Source organism: Pelodiscus sinensis, chromosome 5 (genome assembly GCF_052426305.1).
Source record: "Pelodiscus sinensis isolate ZL-2025 chromosome 5, ASM5242630v1, whole genome shotgun sequence".
Classification (NCBI taxonomy): Eukaryota; Metazoa; Chordata; order Testudines; family Trionychidae; genus Pelodiscus; species Pelodiscus sinensis.
In genome coordinates this window covers 98,662,154-98,683,797 of record NC_143056.1, presented here as the reverse complement: position 1 = coordinate 98,683,797, position 21,644 = coordinate 98,662,154, and the positions used below count along the sequence as shown (strand labels likewise).

The following is a 21,644-nucleotide window of genomic DNA, read 5'->3' as shown; positions in this document are numbered from 1 at the left end:
CCTTAACCCTGGCCAGTCCCGCCCCACCAGAAGTGGGTATGCCAACTTGGGGCCCACCGCCAATACGCATTCCTCTTCTAGCTCTCCATCCCTGATCCGCACCCTCGTCGTGGGGTAGTGGTGGACGTCCCCATGGACGCACCATAGAGCTACGGTGGGGCCCTTCGCTTGCCTCGGGTATATCACGTCCCTCCTGACAATGGTCTGCCCACACCCTGAGTCTAATATAGCCTCCACGGGGTTCCCATTGACCCATAATTTTCTTGTTACCTGTGCGGTGTTTGCTGTCCCCCTGGCGGAGCCGCCGCCTCCTCTCTGGCCGAAGGTGCAATCCATCATCATGCAATCCCGTTTGAACTGTCCCTCCTGTCCACATTGGTAGCAAACCACCTTGGGTGACTCCTCCTGTGGGGAGATCCCTGGTCCGGTATTGGTTGCTCGGTCCACCCTGGCTTCGGTTGGGGGCCGGCTCCACCGGGGTGCCAACCTCCTCTCTGGGAGGGGTCCTAAGAGCCCTCTCCGCCCCTCGCCACTACGTAGGGGCACGGCGAGTTTCGGTGTGGTCGGCTCACTCTTTCTGGCCTCCCGCTGTTGGCCGCCGGAGGGCTTTCCTTCCACCCATTCTGCGGCTAGGAAGTGCTCCATCAGGGTCACGGCCTCGTCCAGGGTCTCCGGTAGGTGACGGCGTACCCACAGCTGCCCTTCAGTGGGGAGGATACGAATATATTGCTCCAGAATGACTATGTCGGCTACCAGGGTCCCCGTCTTGTTCTCGGGTTCAAGCCACCGCATGCCTGCTTCCTTCACCCGCTGCGCCACGGCCCGTGGTCGCTCTTGTGGGTCATACCGGGCTTCGCGGAACCTCTGCCGGTGTGTCTCTGGGGTGACCCCTAGCTGGTCGAGGACCGCCTCTTTCACCTTATAATAACATAACGCGTCCCGTGCCGACATCCCTCGGTAGGCCAGCTGGGCGGGTCCTGACAAATATGGTGCGAGGAGGGTCGCCCAATGTTCCTGGGGTCATCTGGCTTCGGTGGCCGCCCGCTCAAAGGTAACCAAAAAGGCCTCCGGGTCATCGTCCGGTCCCAGCTTGGTCAGGCGTATGGGCAGCTGTGCCCCACTCTCATCGCCCGTTCCCGGCGTCCCGGTCACGACCCCGGCGGGTGCGCCCCGTGACTCCCTCGCCGCCTGGTCCTGCCTCCTTTGGATCTGGGTCAAGAGCTGCTGCAAGGCCTGCATCTGCTGCTGCTGCTGCACCTTCTGGGTCTCCGTCCACCATTCTATAATCCGATTGGGTTCCATCTTCCTTGTGAACCAAGGCTGCATTAACGATTCCTGCCTTCCCTCTAGACCCCTATTTCGGGGTCTCCTCTACCCGCATTCTCCACCACGTGTAGGACGCCCCGTGGACGGAAAGGGGGGGCCCCCCCCTTTCTAACCACCTCGCCTCCGGCGCATCCCTCTTGTCCCCAATAGAACCACAATTGTGACTCATCCTTCCCGCTGCTCAAAGCACCGGCCACGCAATGGCCTATCTCGCCGACAAAGGAGGGGGAAAGGGGGTCCGGGCCCGCCCTCGCTCTGGACCCCGACCCAAGGCCCTAGAGTCAGGACACTTGTCCTCACTCACAACGGGGGGGGTCTGTGAACCCTAAACGCCCCTGCTCACGGGTTCCGCGGCCCCGCCCTGGGCCGCTTCTCTCCCCCCGGCCAGCGTCCTCCCCCTAGTCCTGGCCCCCTGGGTTGAACCGCACCCAGGGCCGCCAGTACCCGCTCTGCTCCGTCTCCTCCGGAGCTGCTCCGTCCTTCCTCCGACTCCCCCCCCTGCGGACTCAGCGTCCATCTTTAAATCTCCCGCCGGGCGCAGGAAGATGACGTCTCGCCCCCCGTCATCATTTAGCGCCCCGCCCCCGAGGCGCGCCGCTGACGTCACCCTCGGCGCGGTCCCGAGCGGGTGCCTGTCCTCCCCGGCGCCCTGGCGTCTGGGCCCTGATGGCGTCCCTCCTAGCTCGGGACGCCCCCGTGCTGCGGCCGCTCCCGGGAGTGGCGGGGCTACCCCGCCACAATTATACAATGAGGGTTACAGGAGTTGAAGTCTTCCATCTTGAATATATTTTGACAGTATTTCAATAACTCATGCTATGTAAGTATGGACTAAGTTATTTTGGAATAGCGCTAGTTATTTCAAAATAGTGTTGTAGTTTAGACATACTCTGAGTTGGTAGTGTAATCCAAGGTCACATAAATGTTTTAACTTAACACTAATGGTCAGCCTTGGCATGTTATAAAGAATGAACCCACTTTTCTCCCTAAGGCCAATGCCTCCAAGTCAAAGGTTGGGCAAAATGGCAACGCAGCTTATATCGCTGCTACCCACACTGCAACAGTGAGCTCTGAATACAAATTAAATTATTTGGCCTGCAAAGATGCTAATTCAGTACCATTCAAAGACCCCACCTTTGTTTATGTGTGGCAAAGTGGTGTTTTAGGTTCAAAACCAGAGGGGCTTTAGTAAAGAAACAAGTAGTGACTTTATTTTCACTGTTACAAATATCTGAAATAATTTTAGATTTATTCTCAGAAATATTACAAAGGAGAGACTGTGCTAAGTGACCATGGAAAAGGTGTCTTGGAGAAATAATTTCCAAGAATCTCATAGGTCTTTGAGTTTGTGGCACATACAGAATACCTCTACACTGGGAAAACTTGTAAGCATTTTTTACCTCTGGCTCAGCTTTGCTTGGGCTATCAGTCGTGGCAGCCATAGAGAGAGAACATACAGCTAATTTTACTACTGTATCATCTAACCCTATTCAGGAGTAATTTAAAAACACCTGTGTTCTGTTTATACTGCAGCCTCCATCATTTCTACCAGTGATGTGAAACCAGTGGTCCCATTATTCCTACTATAGACAAGGCCGCGTTGGCTGGCACCATATGGCTTTTGCTAGTCAGAGAAGCATATTTGACTGACAGCAGAGAATGTGTCCATGGGCAGCTATTAAAAATTTTGTCCACTGCTCAGGAACACATTTGTGTTTTTTAGCACCTATCACTCTAGCCTCCAATGGAAGTGTACAGACTGAAATTTCATAAAAAGAAAACACATCCGATGTGTTTTTAAAATCAGTTTCTGTAGTTAGTATTATAAAGAGAATTTCAACGATAAAGTCCTTTAAACAAAAAGTTTTTTTTATTGGGCATAACTATCCCTCCCCCTCCCACAGTGAATATATCTTCTGTTACAGCATCGACATGAGTCTATATTACTGAACCTCTCAACACCTAGGGTACGTCAAGACTGCACTCTAAAATTGAACTAAAATATGCAATTTGTGCTATGCAAATTGTGTATCTTATTTCGATTTTATTTTGAAATAGGCTACACCGCCCCAAATTTTGAAATAAAGCACTATTTTGAGACATCCTTTTGTGGTTTTGGCTTCATGTTTCGAAACTTTGTGTTTAGTTGGTTTTGGTTTTATTTGTCTTTTTTTAGTCCACCTCCAATCTCTTCCATACTATTAATAACCTTTATATACTTTCTGAGGCAATCATATGGGAGATGAAGCTGAAAACAACCTTCCTGATCTGAACTGCCCTCTATGTGAATATTGGAGAAGTTTAAATTAGGATCCAAATCCAACCTTTGGAATTGGACCCAGGTCTGTTACAACCAGAAACAAAGATACAGTGAGAGAGGAAATAAAAATGTAACTCTACCTAAATTCCCTTTAGACAAGAGAACAATCAACATTTTTCTTATGCATTTTTGTTGTCAAGGAAGAGACTCCTATTGAGGAAAAATAATCCTGTACCTTTCCAGTTTTACTGAAGGCAATCTATTTCCAAGATCCAAACTATCAGTCATTTTGGTTGGACAAATGTTTTAAACTGAGATCCATGTTCATTGTTACTGCTGTTTAATAATCCGAGGGTCATTTGAAGGGCTTTTGTTTGAGAGACCTTTCAAGCAAAGCCAAGACAGCAGTTTTCTTGGTTGTAGACAAAAATACATTAAAACAACCAAGGGAGCTATTACTTTTCCATGTAATTATTTTTAATGTCTCACTGGACATGCATGAAATGCCTTTTGGTTCCTGAGGGAGAGTTACTTTTTTTTGTTTTGTTTCCACATTTTTTAGTGTGGCTTTTGTTAAATTTCTGTTGTTTTTCCACTGTGCAACTCTCACCTCAAAAGACCTTATAAACACAAGCAGAGTCTTTTGGAACATACTTCCAGTGTAGCTTACATGGTACATGGAGTTTTGTAACTGGTCATAAGGCCCTAACACTTGCATTCTTTAGGTCCACTTGAAATAAGAGTATTAAAAGGGAAATACAAAATGCTGCAGTCTCATGTACTTCCTCTAAAAGAGAAGGATGGGCCAAAAAGAATCTGTGATTTTAAGCGACAAAACATGTTTTTCTCTTCTATAAAGAAAGCAAACTATGGGCAAAAGTAGATAAATCAAAGCAGAAAAAGAGTGTGTATCTTTTAAGAAAAGACAATTCTGTAAGATTCAAATTTAACATAATATTCCTAAATGGACATGATTCAGAACATGGATGATGTGGTACTGCTGCTGTATGGAGACCCAGAATTGGGGGTTTGAAGTAGAGGTGCATGCCGTTTCCTCAACCTGAAAACCAACTATGATTCTCATTCCATTTGGAAAGATGAATTTGGGGAACCTGTCCATTCTGGCTCACACAGTGACAAGGGTACCATGTCATCTTATCAGATGTCCAAAGGGTGGTGAATGTTTATCAATCCCAAATAGACTATGCTCTTGTACCTATCAGACTCAGACCTACAACATGAGGCACAACTGCTGGGGCCAGCCCTATCGCTAGAGATTGTAGAGGTGTATTTGAGGTTAGTTTGTTTTACTGTGTATGTGCACCTACCTCACCTCTGAACGTTTTGTATTTTGCATTGAAGTATATTTCACGAACATTTGTTGTGTTTTCTTTTCCTGGAACAGTTCTGTTCTTTTGGAATTCCAGTGACATTTCCTATCCTGTCTCTTACAAATGAAAGATCCAGTCTCTGACCTGTCTTGCTCAGTGACATGATATAGATATGATTGCCTAGATTTGTTTCAGTTCTGTCCTCTTTCCAAAACATCATCTTCAGAATCTGTCCGCGATGTCAAATTTCACAAGAGGGATGCATGTCTTGGAGAAAAATAGTTGTGCTTACTAAAATATATGGTGTGCTTTCTGCGCAAGCATATTTTCCAATTGGATTTGGACTCAACTTTAGGTACATGGTTCTGTCAAGTATTGAAGGACCAAAATAATATTTTCAGTATCTGCCATTTAACTAATTAAGTTATGTATATTTGAAGTCTGTAGGTTTCTGAGCTTATAAAATTGTAAGTTTTGTAAGTGAGATTTAATTGTGTAATAAGGTCTAGTTTGTAGAATGCTCTTATTTCATTCACGAAAATGCATCACACAATTCCTATATTAAAAGCAGTTTCCACTGATTTTCATTAGACACTGTTTTGCTTGGATCATCATTTTAAGTGTCACTATGTCACACTTAAGCATAAGACTGGTTGACTGAAATTCCTGAACTCAAACTTCCCAACTCAAACATTTTTCCTTTTGTGGGACTTGGGCAAATAACTTGTATTTGCCTAGGACTCCTTATTTACAAAATTGGAATAATATGTCTTATAGCTGTTAGATAATGTTTGTAAAGTATTCTGAGCATAACAATCACTATAAATAATATGCATTTTGTTGTGTTAATTTATAACAAGTACAATGGAACTAATATTGTTAGGACATTGTTTGGCAAAAGTACTATCCAGAAATCCACTAAAAAAGTATCTAGTGATCCTACCCAAAGCTTATTATGCTGATACAACAATCTTGCATTCATTTAGACTCCTGCTTAGTTAAGCAAGATGATTATAAAATCCAGACTGAAAAATCTTTCATTTCGGGATATCCAAAAGTCATTATACCCAGAATATTTAGTTTGGTTCTGAGCTTTTCCTCACCAGAAAATGTTGGTGGATGGAGTTCGTAGGAGAAAGAGAGGGATTATTATTAGGAAAGATTAAAAGAACTAAATATATATATCTTGGGAAAGGAATGGTTGTGGTGGAGGAACAAATCAGCCTGTGAATATGTGAAACATCTAAGCATGAAAGATGAACTATCTAAGTTCTTACAAGAGGGTATGATGAAAAATAGCTTAAATGACCAGCAAAGAAAAAGAATGAGGAAAAGCTTCCAGACAATGAGATCTGTTAAGATTATGAAACAGTCTTCCAAGAGAAGCCCTGTGATTTGGGAAATGTAATTAATTACTCTTTTAGAATGGATGATATTCTGAATGGACGATACTTCTCCGTTAATATTGTGTTGCTGCTGACAGATACAAGCTTGCTCTTCTAGGCTTACATTTTCAAATGTGCATGTGCAGATTACAAGAGCGTGTTCCTGTGTTACTGAAATCAATGGGAGCTCTGTCATTGACTTTAATGGACTCGGGATCAGACCAGGCATATAAATCAGGATGTTTCATGTGCATCTGGCAAGCTAGACTCAATTGTACATGTATGTATAATTATTTTATTTGCATGCTTATTTGAATGTGCAAATTAGGTGCACAATTTCACTTGCATTTTTGTACGTGCAGCTTTGAAACTTTGGACCCTAATCTTTACCAGATTTGTATGGAAATTGCTCATAGAGAATGTTGCAGTAAGTGTCAAGAATACTGAAGAAGTGTTTGTAGGCATTATGAATCACTGAAGGCAATAACTGTATAAAGGTCAAAAAGAGGATGTCTTTACAAATTACTATGTTTGGTCTAGGGGGAAAAATTCCTGGAGATAGAAAATGGTCTGACAGCCAGGTATTTCAATATATCTTTTCTGAGTATACTTTTTATATAAAATATGCTGCTTGTTTGTAATGCAAGCACATACAACAAATAATATGCAGCAGATAATCAAAACAAATAGAATTAATGGCCCATAATTGCGCATAAAGAAGGCAAAGAATTATGCTGCTTAGAGTGAGGCAATGAGATAAATAACTACTAAGAAATCTTTTTGAAACTGTACAGAATCCAACATCTGCTCTGTTCCCAAGAGCAAACAGTATGGAAATGTGGATCCTCTGAATGTGGAAACAAGTTACTAAAAATGTGAGTTAATCCATTAATAAATCAAAATATCAATTTCTTAAAGATACTTTTCTTGCATTATCTTCATATTTGAATTTAATATCTATTATCTCATGAGGGCATGATTAAATCTATATCTATAGACATACAACTTGGACTTTCTGAGATATATCTAATTTCTACTAAAGGGGAAAAAATAAATCACTTAGATCTGGAACAGTGATCACAATGGAAGTTTCTTTTACAAAGAATTTATGGAGTCTTGGAAGTCAGTAATACATTTTGAATAAATGCACTATTGACCAGTATCAGATTTCCATTGGCTTTATCTTGTTTTTTCTATGCAATTGCTCATAAACTTTTTTATATCTTGATTAGCATGATAATGCTACTTGCAAATCTATTCATAGAACTATTAATCAATTGTGTTGTAATCTAAAGAAAGGAGTTGCACTTATTTGGTTGTTCCTTTCATTGTTTCTCTAGAAAGCATAAATTACAAACTGACAGGGTCTCTTTGTCCCTTGCTTTTTCTGTTTCTTTTCCACCAGTGTTTAATATTTTGAAGAGAGATTAGTTAAGGCATCACCAAGGTAGTCTTACTTCTGATCTGCAAGTCATTGAACTCTACTAGCTTACACATTAGAGATAAATTTGGCCCTTAGACTCTCCCTCCTCCCCCTTAACTTCATTTTCAATTCTCCTCAGCCTCAAAGTGTATCTAAACAACAAAAAAGTGGGTGCTACTGAGCCCAGTTCATTTGCAAGTGTAAACAAGGAAAACATGGGTGCTGCAATACTGCTGTAGTGGGGCCATATAAATACCAGAATAGACAGGTAGTAGGACAGACTGCATGGAGCACTATTTCAGAACCCACCGTTAAGACCTGCTCAGAACACTGACAGTTAAAGACTTGTGAACAGGTGGGAGTGAGGAGCTGGAGTTAAGGGGAATTACAATGAGCTGTCCACCTTCTCAGCAAATTAATTGAATGGTATATACAACAGTGCACTCTTGAAGGAAGAGTTGGATTAAATGGAGGAGGATAAGGAAGGAAGCAAATTTTAGGTGGGATTTTTTGGAATGGGGAATGACACAGAATAAAGGGCTGGGACATGTCTCTTTTTATTACTAATTTCTGCCAGCGATTTATTTTTCAAGAACCAGACATAAATGATTATGGTATTGGCCCTCACTACATGTGCTTCATTTCCACATACTTGATCCACCAAGAACACTTACTCTGTTTATACAGAGCAGAGTGTGTGTGTGTTTGTGTGTGTAGGGAAGATTTATATGCATTTGCTTGCATAGAAACATTGCATGAAGTAGTCTAAGCAGCAGACAGAGCATTTGAATTCTAAACATGATCAGCCTTGATTGAATAAAAGGATATATTCCCTTGACTTCTGTCATAAAATGATTGTGTCCCTGGGGCCTGAAGGCATGGAGTCCTTTACCCAGGCTGTAAAGAAGCAGTGAAGACTGTTTCTGGCTGGTCATGTAGTATGCCCTGGCACTTTCTACACTCTTGCCTTGTCAGAATGCATGTGTTGGCCACTAGATGCAAATCCACTAGGGACCAAACAAATCACATACAGCTTTGACATCTTGCATGCGTTAGCAGCATGAGCTCCCACCCTGCAGTGGGATTCTAGTGATTCTTCCACATTTTAAGTCTCCCACAGCCTTTATTTAGGCCATAGCACTGGGCCATGATTTTTGTTGTGGATCTTTTGCATCAGCAAGAATATCAAACCATGCCACTAACCACTGCTGTCCCCACCAAGTTTAATTACTGTATATTTGGGTATGTCTACACTACCCCCTAGTTCGAACGAGGGAGGCTAATGTAGGCATTCGAAGTTGCAAATGAAGCCCGGGATTTAAATATCCTGGGCTTCATTTGCACCTTCCCGGGCGCTGCCATTTTTAAATCCCCCTTAGTCCGAACTCCGTGCCCGCGGCTACACGCGGCACGGAGTAGGTAGTTAGAATTAGGATCTCTAATTCGAACTACCGTTACTCCTTGTGGAATGAAGTGTACCGGTTGTTGAATTAGAGATCCTAATTCGAACTACCTACTCCATGCCGTGTGTAGCCGCGGGCACGGAGTTCGGACTAAGGAGGATTTAAAAATGGCAGTGCCCGAGAAGATGCAAATGAAGCCCGGGATATTTAAATCCCGGGCTTCATTTGCAACTTAGAATGCCTACATTAGCCTCCCTAGTTCGAACTAGGGGGCTAGTGTGGACATACCCTTTGAGATAGGACAAGATACTTCTATCCCTCATTTTTAAACAGAATGATGGAACAGTGCAATCCTTAATGTTTGTATATATTACCTATTCCAAAAAATGTTCATAGTGCTGCTTGTCAGACACAGACATATCAGATAAGAAATGCCATAGTAAAGAGTTTTGATCCCCTACAAAAATACAACAGTATGCATGCATATAGCACTTTTTTTCCCAACACCCTTGTGAAACAGGTAACTATCACTAGTTCCATTGGGTATATGAGTAAATAGAGGCACTAGAACTAAAACTCTTTGTTCTATTCATGGTCCCTCTTTTAACTATTGAACCCACTGATGCAGCTTTCATATTCTCTGGTTCTGGTGTCAATGTTTTGTAGTGGGACAAATAGACTGATTCTCCCCCTCCTCCCCCAACAAATGGAACCAAGATCCCAGTTAAACAAGGTATTAAGCATGTGACTTTAATGGGACTATTAGTGCTTAAAGTTAGGTAGTTGCTTAAGTGCATTGCTGAGGCCAAAGGATGCAGCCACTCACTTGACATCACTTTCTCTGTACCCATGGTTTAGAAGTAGATTTCAGAGCAGCAGACCAGATTCTCTGATGGAATAAATTGACAGAACTCCAATGGAGTTGCACCGGTTCACACCAGTTGAGAATCTGGCCTGTCATGTATCTTTGCACTAAATTATAGTACAAAGGAGTGCTCAAGACTAAACTAGAAATTAGGACATTGTTAAAATAAATTCTCAGAAATAAACAAGAAGTCATATGTAATAGGAAAACATGCTTGCACTTAATCCATTGGAGAAATGCGTATAGAAAAATTCACCCCTAAGGCAACACTGTCTCCTTATTTTACTAAGCTTAGTGAGACATTGGGTTATCTTCTGTGTCAGTGCCAGTCACAAACAGGCTTCACTTACTCATCAAAGTTTTCATAAGTATTCTGAGCTCTGTTTTAGTGACTTGGCATAATGTGCTTATTTTAGCTGGACCTTTCCCACCTCTTTTGAATGTGTAAATCCTTCCATTGCATTCCAGATGTGTATCTGGATTCACAGACAAAATGCCAGATGGCTCAGAGTTCTCATAAATTTTATGGGGGGACAGGGGCAACTTGCTACTTTTTCATCTCCATTATTATATTTAAAAGTGGATCTGTTTAAAGCTGTTTTATATCAAACTATAGATCAGATTAATTCCTTGGCTCCCAATTAGTATATTTAAGAGTAGTCATTTCTGATTCATTCAGTGACTTTTAGATGATCCTTTCTCTATGTAATAGATTATTTACTAATTTCAAATATCAGTAAGACTCAAATGTAACATGTTACCTGAAGGAAAAGAAAATAAACATGTACTAAAATGTCAAATACCAATACAATTTCAGTGTAATTGTTTTAGCTGCTCTAAGTATATTTCCCTGTACATTTGAGACTTTTAAAATGTCATATATTCCATATCTGAAAGATGTTACTGATACCTAGCTCTATATGAACTTTTATTCACCAGAATCTTGGCTAAGGCTTGCTGCACAAGGATATTTTATGACCTTATACAGCTCCATGATTTACATGCAGTTTTGTCTTAGCAGACTGCTAATAAATTTTAACAGAACCCCTGTACTACCTAGTACTTCATTTTAGTCCATTTCCATCCAGGAGGGAGGCAAGGTGAGACTAAATAATAGAGAAGAGTTACTACAGAAAATGAAATGGCAGCCACCCACTTATTTATGACACTATTAAAGGCACAGACACTAATTGTTTTTCCTACCAAGAATCTAAGCACAGAGGTAGGTCATTACTGTAGCTTTTATCAGGTGCCTCACCAAAGTAAACAGAAAAAAAACTTAGAAAACAACGAATAGTCCTGCAGTGCACTATTTGTTGTTTTTTAAGGTTTTTTTTTTCAGTTACAGACTAACAGGACTACCTCTTCCAAACTTTCAAAGTAAAAGAACACTTAAGAACCTATTTAGTGGCTAAATCATCTGTCAGTGGTGATACAATTAAAGCCAGTAAACAAGAAAATAAGGAGGGGGGAATGTAAGACATGGAAATAAACACAGACTGTGTGAAAGTATGTGTATGAATATGAAGTATTATCAAACACTGAGAAACGCTTTTTTTTCAAACGCAGGAGCCTTGAACACTGTGTTTCCTACAGGTGCAGAGTCAGTCATTTTTTTCCCTTCTCCACAAAGTTGAATCTGGGGTCAGAAGTTCTAATTGTAACCTCAGACTGGAATTCCAGATGGCGTGTTCGGGACTAGCCGCAAGTCTCAGTTCATCAATTTCATGTGCTCGAGTATCTGCTCTGGCTGTGGCCCTGACTCCAGCCCCAATGTGGCATTAATGCAGAACAAATTGAGACATATCCTCTGCATAATTAGTTCCAGAGTTTCAAAGATTTACGGTAAAATAATAGAGTAAACTCCCCAGATCTGTCTTGTTTGGGCGTCCACGGAACATGGGAACACTTTGCTGAGGCATATTTACTGTAGCGCTGCCCAGCAATGACACTGTAGTCAGTGAGGGAAGAAACAGAGCTGCAGCAAACTGGTCAGTTGTTGATAGCGGTGAACGCCACCTTCCCTACACTCCAGAGCTGTGCCCTACCAGGGCGCGCGGCTCTCAGCTGCGAACCCAGCCCGGAGCCGCGCAAACACACATGCAGAAGAATCCAGCCACCTAACCTGAGGGAGATGCTGATGCAACAGCCAATTGATTTTCGCCATGCAAAGGAGGGTACGTAGCAGTTTGCAGCCCTGGGCTTCGGCCGAGGCTTAAAGCCAGAGCGTGTCTGTGGCGAGGAAAGGAATTCCCGTTCACAAATATCTAGAGCGCACACCCTCTCGGGCACCTCGGAGCGCAGGGGCCGCAGGTCCTGCAACCTCCGTGCGCAAAGTGGTTCCCTGCTGCTCCACGTACGCAGTGAATCAGAGCGTGTTTCCTTGGCCAACAAGCCGCAGCAAAGAGTTAGTTGTGTGCTCGAGTCACGCATTTTACACTAGGGACCCTCGAAAGCCCAGCACCCGCCGTTATAGGACCCGAGCGCGGGGAGTGCGCGGGTTTGGGATTTTCAAAGCAACTTGCAGAGAAGGTTTGAGGAAATCCCCTGCAGGCTGCTGAAAATCTCCATCCCGCTCCTCCGAAGTATCCAGGCTGTACCTGGCAGTAGCTTCGCGTCCTCTGCCCCCGCCATGGGTGAGGGACGAGTCCTGTACCGTTGGATCCCCTAGGCGCGCACCGCTGACAGAGGAGTGCAGCGCAGCGCACCGGCATGGCCCCTTGAACGCGGCGGGAAGGGTGATTGGTGCCGTTTCATTTGTCATCGGCCTGCATCTTGAGACTGCAAAGGCTCAGCAGCCCAATTGCCTGCCTGCTCTGGGATCTAATAACACACGCTCTGGTCCTGCTTTGGGGCCACAGGGAGGTCACCGGCACTATTTATTACTTGGTTAAGTTCCTTCACTAAGGAGTACTCGGCTCTTGACAGATAGCTAGTTCCTTGTCTGTTTTTACAGTTGTACATTGCTTGTAAGGTTACAGAGGAAGCGGGGTAGGGACTGCTTGAAAGTGCTTCTAATTCCCTAATGCCGATGAGCTAACAGAGCCTCACCATACTTTCCTTCTCCTCTGATGACAGCATGCCAAAGTTTAAATAAGGCGTTTGGGGGGAGAGGGAATCCCTGTCCCTCAGAGCACGCTCCTTTTGATCTCACAATAATATATACATATCATATGTACTGGCGCTTCGTTTCATCCAGCATTCCTTTACACAGTTGTTTCCTGCCCTCTTCCCTCTTCTCGCTCTCCAGCGCCCCTTCCTAGCGGCTGCTCGGAGCGTGAACCTAAAGCTTCGTGTCAGTGCGATGGCCAGGGAGTTTCGTCCACCAGACCACCGGCCCGGCGGCCTCTGATTTCGCCTCTCAGGAATCGCCAGCTGTTCTCTCCTCTGCGCCGGACTGAAAACCTCGCTCTTCGGATCCCAAGAGAGCAACTCTCCTTCACCCTCCAATTCGGCTTCAGGGTGCGTCCTAGGGCGGTGCCTTTTGTGGCGATTGGACCAAGTTCTGACCCTATTGCCAGGGCAGAACTGGTGCCCGCTCTCTGAAATAAACCGGCTGCCCGCACGCGCAAAGGGGAGCACGTGGGGAACTCACTGCCTGTGTGGACAGAACTAGAACGGAATGCAGCCGCTGTGGGGCCAGAGCAGGCCATTGGTTTTAAGCAGCGCCCTGCGTGAAAAGGGGCGGTAGGCTCTGGTCCAGGGGCTCCCAGGGAAGGGAAACGACCCTGATTCCCAGCCGCTCTCAGTGACATTGGTCCAGGAAAATAACTCTCTGCTCGCCGGGGCCCTGTGGTCCCTAATGCGCAGCAGATTATTTCCTCGCAGGGACGCAACATGGTCCAGAGAAGGCTCGTCTCCAAACGCAGATGCTCCGAATTTGAAATCTGTGTCCCCGTCCCACATTTGTCTGAATCCTCCTCTTGGCCCAGTAACTGTCGGACCCTCTCCCTTGAGACCGAGGGCCCGATCCTGCATTCCTCGTGCCTCCGATCCCGGTCACCGCTATACTTGCAAATAGCAAGCGCCGCTCTTTTCTTGCTACCTCCGCTACCTCTTTTGAACTCCAAATAAATCAACGTGACTTCGGCGCGACTCTCCTGCTCGTGAGGAATGCAGGATCGGGCCCGCTGTGATTAATTCTCGGCCTCTCTCAGCCCCTTTGCTCTCTGCGCCCTGCACTCCGGGAGATGGTTCGCAGCTTTGTTTCTGCTGCTCTTGGCACTTAAATAATCAAACCCTGATCAGCTCCCTGAGTGAAAGGAGACAGATCCCTCTGTTTGCACTGAACAGCGTGAACAAAGATCGGGATTGCTGGAAATTTATCTCTGTTTAAGTCATTCTCCCCCACCCGCCGAGCCAGGAGCGGATCATTTATGGTGCTTAGTAAAGCGTAATAAGAATGCTCATCCAGGAATTGGTAGGATGGAAGGAAGAAAAATCAGAGGGGGAAAGCCCACAGAGAGGAAACGCTGCAGCAGCGTGGATAGTTAGATCCCCAAACCCATTTTGCCGGGGCGCTCTGCTCCCGAGGGCTGGAATAATAAACACATCTGCACAGTCTGAAAGCACTTTCGCAATTCGTTATGGAAAAGTTGGAAGGGAGATTAAACCTGCGTCCGGGGTTGAACCCATTTCTAAGCACGGGAGGGCTGCGTGAGGCCTGGTGGGAATGGGGCACTGAAATGATCGCTCATCTGGCTCCAGGGGCTTTCACACCTTCCGCCGAAGCAGCTGCTCATAGCCACTGTCCGCGAGACGGGCTACTGGACTCCATGACCGCAGGGCTGACCCGGTCTGGCCTGTCCTCTGCTGTGTGAGGCCCAGGGACAAGGTTCTGAACTATTCTAAGTTGGGTAATTCTGCGGCGGCAGAGGAGTGACTCCTGATTCACACTGGTGTGAGGTTAGACTCAGGCCTCCGAATGTTTAAAAATGGGGCGGCTGTAAACAAACCTATATTTCAAGGCTCTTTTTGGAGCAGGGAAGGTGCCTGGCCCTCTTCTCACAGGGAGCTTTGCGCCTGAGATCTGAAAACGCACTTGGGAAAGACTCGTTTCCTTCAAAACACACACACACACACACACACACACACACACACCACAGTTTCCTTGCAATCGCTTTCACTCTGGAAAGAAGGGGGCTCTCCGCTCAGCCGATGTGGATGCATGTGCTACCCCCTTCCTGAGTTATCGGACACACTCCCGCCCTTGACATTTAGCTCTTGTGTGAAAACAACTGCAACAATAACCGGCAGCTCTAGCAGAGGTATTTTTAACCTGGGGCACTATTGAATGTGAGGAAATAGCTGCAAACGGTGGGGATGGCGAGTTACCAGGGGCTCTCTGTGATGTCCTCGCTGATATTTTCCCTTGATCATTGGCAAGGGAGGCTAGTTGGCGAGCAAATTGATTTTTTCCCCACACAGTCTTTTATTGGCGTCCTTGCTTAGCCCGGTAGTAGAGACAAAAATAGAAGTTTCCAAATTGGTATATTTGTGCCTTCGCCCTATGGGAGCGTTTCCTGATACATGCCCCTGAATCTGGCTCTTTACAAAAACTGTTTAAAAGCGATGGCTTGATAGATTCGGGAAGGTGTATGCTTCCCTAGCCTATAGCCAGCCCGTGTCTACTTAGCATTGCAGCTGAGGGCAGGTGACACTCTCTTAGGGACTGTGTGTAACCTGTGCCAGTCACAGCAAGGGACATTTCCGCTCCTCTCTCCCCATTGATCTGTAATAAGACATGGTTTAACTAATTAAACTTATTTTGGAGGGTACACGTTGACTTGTTTCCCTACGCTCAGTGTCTGTTCTTAGCTGGAGCGGGTGCATTGGGTATAAAGACAGAAGCAAGGTGCTGGAATTTATTTGCTCCTTGTTTGAATGTAAAGTTTGTTGTTCATTTGATCCTATCCACCTGATACAAGGGAAGATTTGGAAATGCTTTCTGAGTCTTCCCGGCTGTCTGAATACTGCAGTCCTGCCTAATGAGGAAATTACTTTTCCAGTTCCCTAAAACGTCCTGAAACTTCAACAACGCAAACTACTTACTAAAGAACAAGATAATCCCCTTTTCGGAAGACGGCGCTTGTGCTCAGATCCCTAAACAGACAATTGTCGAAGAAAATAAAATACTAGATATTAACAGCTCAAAATGTTCATTCCCACCTATGTTTTGTAATATCTAGCATTGGAAGTTAGTTAAATTATAAAGCCCTTATAAACATCTTAAAACAAGCCAATGCAGTAAGGACTGTAGCCAGAGGAATATTTACCTTTCAATGGCTCAAAACCGCTACTCCAGCTATAGGAACAAAAAGACATGGTTATAGTTTTTTCAGTACTCGTTAATTTGTACCACATTCGGAAATAGAAAAGGGGACAGAAATAAGAAAAAACCCCAAACCAATCAGTGCAATCGAAGCTTGAACCACCTCGATTCCCTTGAAAGAAAGAGTTCTAATTGCATAAGCAATTTTCTGGGGCTAATACCAAACCGTCCTTTTTAGTTTAATCCTCACTTAAAAATAAACCTTCACACCTAAGGCGATCTTTGATTATTACAACAGCAACATTTCGCTGATTGCCTCTGCTTTAATATCTGTTTCCTTTTCGAAGTAGTAAGACCAATTTACTGATTTTGAATACATTTGTTTAAAGTTATTTCGAAAATCATGTAGTTTAACCACTTAAATAATTAACGCGACTAAATGTTGTAGTTAAGGGAGAAAACAAATTCAGACCCTGATCCTTAACTACAATTATTTGCATCACATTGGATTAGTTTAAAACATACCATCTGAACTCATAACTCTTAGTGATCACTTCTGATGCTGTGGGGAGGTGAAGGATTAAAGAGAAAGTTGCTATGTAAACTACAAATTCGTTTTTACAGATAAATGCTAATTGCAGTTCGTTGAGATTGTAAGGAGGGTTTTTTTTTTATTTGTAAGTTCCCGAAGCAAAAGCGTGTAGGGTGGGTGTTCGAGTGAGACTGCTGCATTTTGTTTAATATTCTAAATGTACCATAGAGATGTTTATGTTATATGCAGATTGAATTATGCGGAGGGAGGGGATGCAAAGTACACCGAAGGCGTGGTTTGGATGGGTTTCACTTCTCGTGGAATATACATGCAATATCAAAATATGCCTTCGAGGGACTATCAGAACCCAGTTTATATGAAGCAGATGATTTACTTTGAAAGCAGGAGGCAGCCTTACAGGAGTCCCTATTTCGTGTTTGGAAAGAGAATCCGTGCTTTCAAATCCGAACAAACTACCATCCCTTTATTGGCTGATCAGGGCAGAGAAAACCAACGCTACAGACTGCTGGGAGACGGAAGGTGGGTTTGTATCGGTCTCTTTCCCTGCTGCAAATGTCTGTTGGCCGCAAACAAAATCCATTTCCATGGGAGAAACTGCCGCTTGTCCATCTCGAGAGGAGGGGAATTGGAAAGAAATTTCACACGGGGGAGAGTCAGCGGGTGTTTGCAGCCCATGCTTTCTAATGACCTCCCTCCGCGGTAAAGACTTGATCCAAAGCCCATTCAAGTCAATGGTAATGTTCCCCGATCATTGGAGCGGCCTGTGGATCAGGCCCTAATTGTTCATAGCCCCGCAGTTAGGATTCCACTCAGCACATCTCATTGCCAAGCGGGACCGGGCGAGCTAGAGGCAGAGCGCGGAGCTGGAACTAAGGGGGGCGGGGACTGGACATCTAGCTAGGGCAGGTGCTAGCCTCAGCTGCTCGTTAGCGCCCTAAAGCGTGCGCTACAGTGGGCCACCGCCCTGCGAGTCGTGGGACAATGTCAACTGGGGGTCTGCCCGGAGAAGGGGCAGGCTCGCTAAGGGCCGCTCTGGCATCGCGCCTCGAAGCCACCCGCAAGCCCTGCTTTGCTGGGGATCCTGGGAACCCCGGCCCTACGCTAGCCCCGTGTGGGGGAAGGACTTGTCCAGGGCGGGGAGGGGTGCGCCAGGTGACTCCTTGGGAAACAGAAGACGATTAGACGGTCCGCGTTAGGAATTGGGCACGGCTCGGAGGCGGGCTGCCTGGCCGGACCCTTCCCGGGGGGGCTGTTTCATGAAAACGCCGGTTTGCTTCGCAGGATTCGGATCATCCGTTTAAAGAGACTGACTCTCGCAGGCCTCTGAGCCCTGGCCAGCCAGTTCCAGTCCCTTCCTGCGCACCCCGCCCTGCGAGCGTTTCGCGTTCATAGCTCCGCTCCGCTTCAGCTGGGGCTTCGAGAGAGTTTCCCACCGCCATCCGCGCACGCTAACTCCCCACCGAGCCCCGAGAGAGTGTCCCGCTGCGACGTGCGGGGAGCCATCTCCCCAGTGCATGGACAATTCACTCCGACCCCCCCCCCTCCGCTAGGCGGCCCCCCCAAAAGCAGGCCCATTAGGTGGTCCCCTGCCGGGCAGCGCACTTACTGGAGCCAAGTCCGCCGGCCTTGCGCGCAGTGGCCGCTTCCCCTCCGCAGGGGCGTTTCGTTCCGCTGGGGCCTTTGGCCACGAGAGACTTGCGGTGACAGGACACATGCCTCTGCCTTTCTGGACATGTCCTTGCTTCGCGCCTGCGGCTCGTCCCAGCCCGGCCCCCGGTGAGCCACACGCGCGCACTGACGGGCCACCTGGCGCCCGCTCACCCGCCGCTTGCCGCCGACTCTCGCTCCCCAAGCCCGAGGGCGGTCCGGGTTCAATGTAGCTGCGTTTGCACCACGGGGTGGAAGGAAAGCGCAGGGGAGAGCGCGCCCCGCCAGCCCCCCCTCCCGGGCTCTGGCTTGGCGCAGCAGGCTGGGCTTGTGTGAATGGAGCATCAGAGCCCCTGACTCCTCCTCCCGGGCAAGCCCCGCTATTTGAGCTTGGGGAGGTGGAGGGCGAGCGGGCAGCATCCGAGTAAGGTGCTGGAGGCGAGTCCCGCGGCTCTTCCCAGCCCTCTCTCCCGCTGCTGTCGGAGTAAGCGGCGACCCTGGAGAACAGCCTTGCCCTGGCGCTGCTGCCGGCTCCCGCGGGGCTGGACCCGGGCGCTTGTGTTCCGGAGCAAGCTTCGCCCAAGGGGCTGAGCTCGGCAGGCTGGTTCCTGCAGCCGGAGCCGGGCTCCGGCGTGGCGGGCAGGGGGCAGGTGGCCTGGAATAAGTGCGGCCCCGGGGGGGACTGGCTGGCCGGCAGGAGGAAAGTTTGCGACCAGATGGGGTCCGACGTGCGGGATATCAACGCCCTGCTCCCCTCCGTATCCTCCCTGCCGGGCAACAGCAACTGCAGCATGCCCGTCAGCAGCGCCGCGCAGTGGGCGCCCGTCCTGGACTTCCCCCCGGGCGCGTCCTACGGCTCGCTGGCCCCGCACTCCTTCATCAAGCAGGAGCCCAGCTGGAACGGCGCGGACCCGCACGAGGAGCAATGCCTGAGCGCCTTCACCGTCCACTTCTCCGGCCAGTTCACCGGCACCGCCGGCGCCTGCCGCTACGGGCCCTTCGGCGCCCCCGCGCCCAGCCAGGCGCCCTCCAGCCAGTCTCGCATGTTCCCCAACGGCCCCTACTTGCCCAACTGCCTGGAGAGCCAGCAAGCCATCCGCAACCAGGGTAAGACCGGGCGGGGGCACCGGGCGGGGGATGGCGAATGGGACTCTCCCGCGTAGGGCTGCCAGCCTCACAGGCGCGTAAACACAGCCCGCCGGGCAGCAGCTGGGTCAGGTAACCCCGAACCTCGCGGGCCGCCTCCTCCTGCAATTCAATAGACCACCACTACCAGACACCTTCCCCTCAGGCTTCCGCCGGGGCTTGGTGTGTCCCTTTGGGCCAACATTGATGGGACCGGTTCTGCCAGCCGGGGCTCTGCAGGAATTTCCATTGCACCCCGGCTTAAACCGGGCTAGCCATTCGCTCGGCCTCTCTTTCGAATACTATCTGAAGTGGCCTTGCTGGTCTGCTCGCTCTTCAGCCGAGTTCCAGTTCAGCTTCCCACTTAGCGCAGGTGGGTGGTTCGCTCTCGTAGCCCGTGAAACTTTCCGCTTGCACAGCTTTGTGTTCAAGTGCGACAGTCCAATGCCGGGCAAGGTGCTCGAAAGAATTGATTTCTAATGTCTCTGGTATGACGTTGGGATGTATCCTAAACTGCTAATGCGTCGTACATAAGTCGCTTAGGTTAGAATGTGCTTTTAATCTGAAGCCCTTTTATTTGTTTAACTTTTAGAAACTGTGAAATAACACGCCCACTTTCCCCTCTTCAGTAATCAGCGAACTGTGGCATCTCCCATAATTGGCAGATATTTAAAAAATAAACCTCCGAACTAAGCAAACATTGGGATAAAATTTAGATATTCTCAATGTGGTGTTGTAATGTCATCTCCGACAAAGTAATCCCTGTGGTATTTCCTATTTTCAATAGCCATTTAATTTACAAACATTAAATTACCAGAAGAATCTTTTAGTAGAAATTCAGCAATCCATATGCCTAGAAAGATAGCTATAATCTAATCATTTTCCTTCAATCTGCTGTAATTTAAATATCAGCAGACGTGGCCGTGGAAGGAGGATATACCAAGCAACATGTAATAAAGTACTGCCTTTCCCCCCTTTCGAGGAAATAAATGCGTCTTTTTTATTCTATGCGCAATTCTGTCCTGGTGAAGCTGAAGGCTTGCAATGGCTCCTCGATTAAGAGTTTCCTCTGTTAGAGGTACTTCATCTAACCAACTACTAATTAATTGTCTTAAATGCATCTCAAAACTCACCGGAAACCTAACACTGGGAAAATAGAATTATAGGTGGGACACCCGTGAGCTAATGAGAGCTTTTAAGAGACACTAAATAAGGCCGGATCGGGTTTTTAGTCAGACGGAAGAGACTTTCAGGCCGGTTGCATGATTTCTCAACGAACCCCTCCTGAGCAAAGGTGTTCTGTCTGCCCTGCACCAACTAGAGCTGTTGCCGCTGCGTGGACACAGACGCTCAGGAGTATGTGTGTACACCCACAAAGTGTGCGTGCGTGTGCACACACACACACACCTGTCAGCTTCAAGAAGAGAGTTTCTTCTGCAGAAGGAGTGCAATATTGGCAGGGCCGAACCGCTTACCTTTTCAGGTGCCTCGTTGTAATGCAGATTGGCGGCCCATCACCCCGATAAAGAAACGGGCCTTTCATTCGTATTTGAATTGCGTGGAATAGGCATTGGGGAGGCAGAGTTAAGGCTGTGCAGAAAGATGAAGTGTTTGAACCTCATCATTTACTACCTAATTATTGTAGCCACTGCGTTAGAAAAGCAGCCCCGAAACCCAAATGCGAAGCTCGTTGAGTCTCGAGCAGTAAACGTAAAGTGTCTCTGAGCTGTGTTCATGTCCTTGATCCCCAAAGCAGTTCAAACGCCTTGTTATTGAAAAGCGATCTCTCGAGTAACTATTGGAATTGTCTGTGTCTGGGGGGGGGGGATGGCAGATTTATTTGAGAACTGAGCGTGTGCGCGCGCCGAAGGGCGTTTTTGTTATTTTTATTGCTTTTAAAACACAGAATACTGGGCAGTGGAGTAGCCGGGGGTACCGGAGTACCGCTACTCTCCTTCACCTTATGTACAATAACGCTATGGGAAACTTAACCTTTCGTGATTTGCAAACTGAAGAGCATTCATCTTTCCAAATACCCGCTCTGGGTTTTTTGTTTGT

General features: G+C 46.8%; 2 protein-coding genes across 4 annotated transcripts in view; one reads left to right on the top strand and one right to left on the bottom strand.

Annotated features, from left to right (window-relative positions):
- LOC112546777 (uncharacterized) overlaps positions 1 to 18,881 on the bottom strand; it is a 39,724-nt gene extending 20,843 nt beyond the window's left edge. The window contains exons 1-2 of the mRNA XM_075927807.2: positions 18,421 to 18,881; positions 16,266 to 16,294 (exon numbers count right to left, since the gene is read on the bottom strand). Coding sequence (XP_075783922.2) covers positions 16,266 to 16,294; positions 18,421 to 18,881 — 490 coding nt within the window. The remainder of the gene's footprint in view (positions 1 to 16,265; positions 16,295 to 18,420) is intronic.
- Positions 18,882 to 18,893: 12 nt separating this feature from the next.
- The window catches only part of WT1 (WT1 transcription factor), a 50,241-nt gene continuing 47,490 nt past the window's right edge, over positions 18,894 to 21,644 (top strand). The window contains exon 1 of one of the 3 annotated variants that reach the window (XM_075927804.2): positions 18,894 to 19,568. In XM_075927804.2, the coding sequence (XP_075783919.2) occupies positions 19,178 to 19,568 (391 nt within the window). In that variant the 5' untranslated portion in view covers positions 18,894 to 19,177. The remainder of the gene's footprint in view (positions 19,569 to 21,644) is intronic. The other 2 variants (XM_075927803.2, XM_014576439.4) reach the window with 2 other exon arrangements.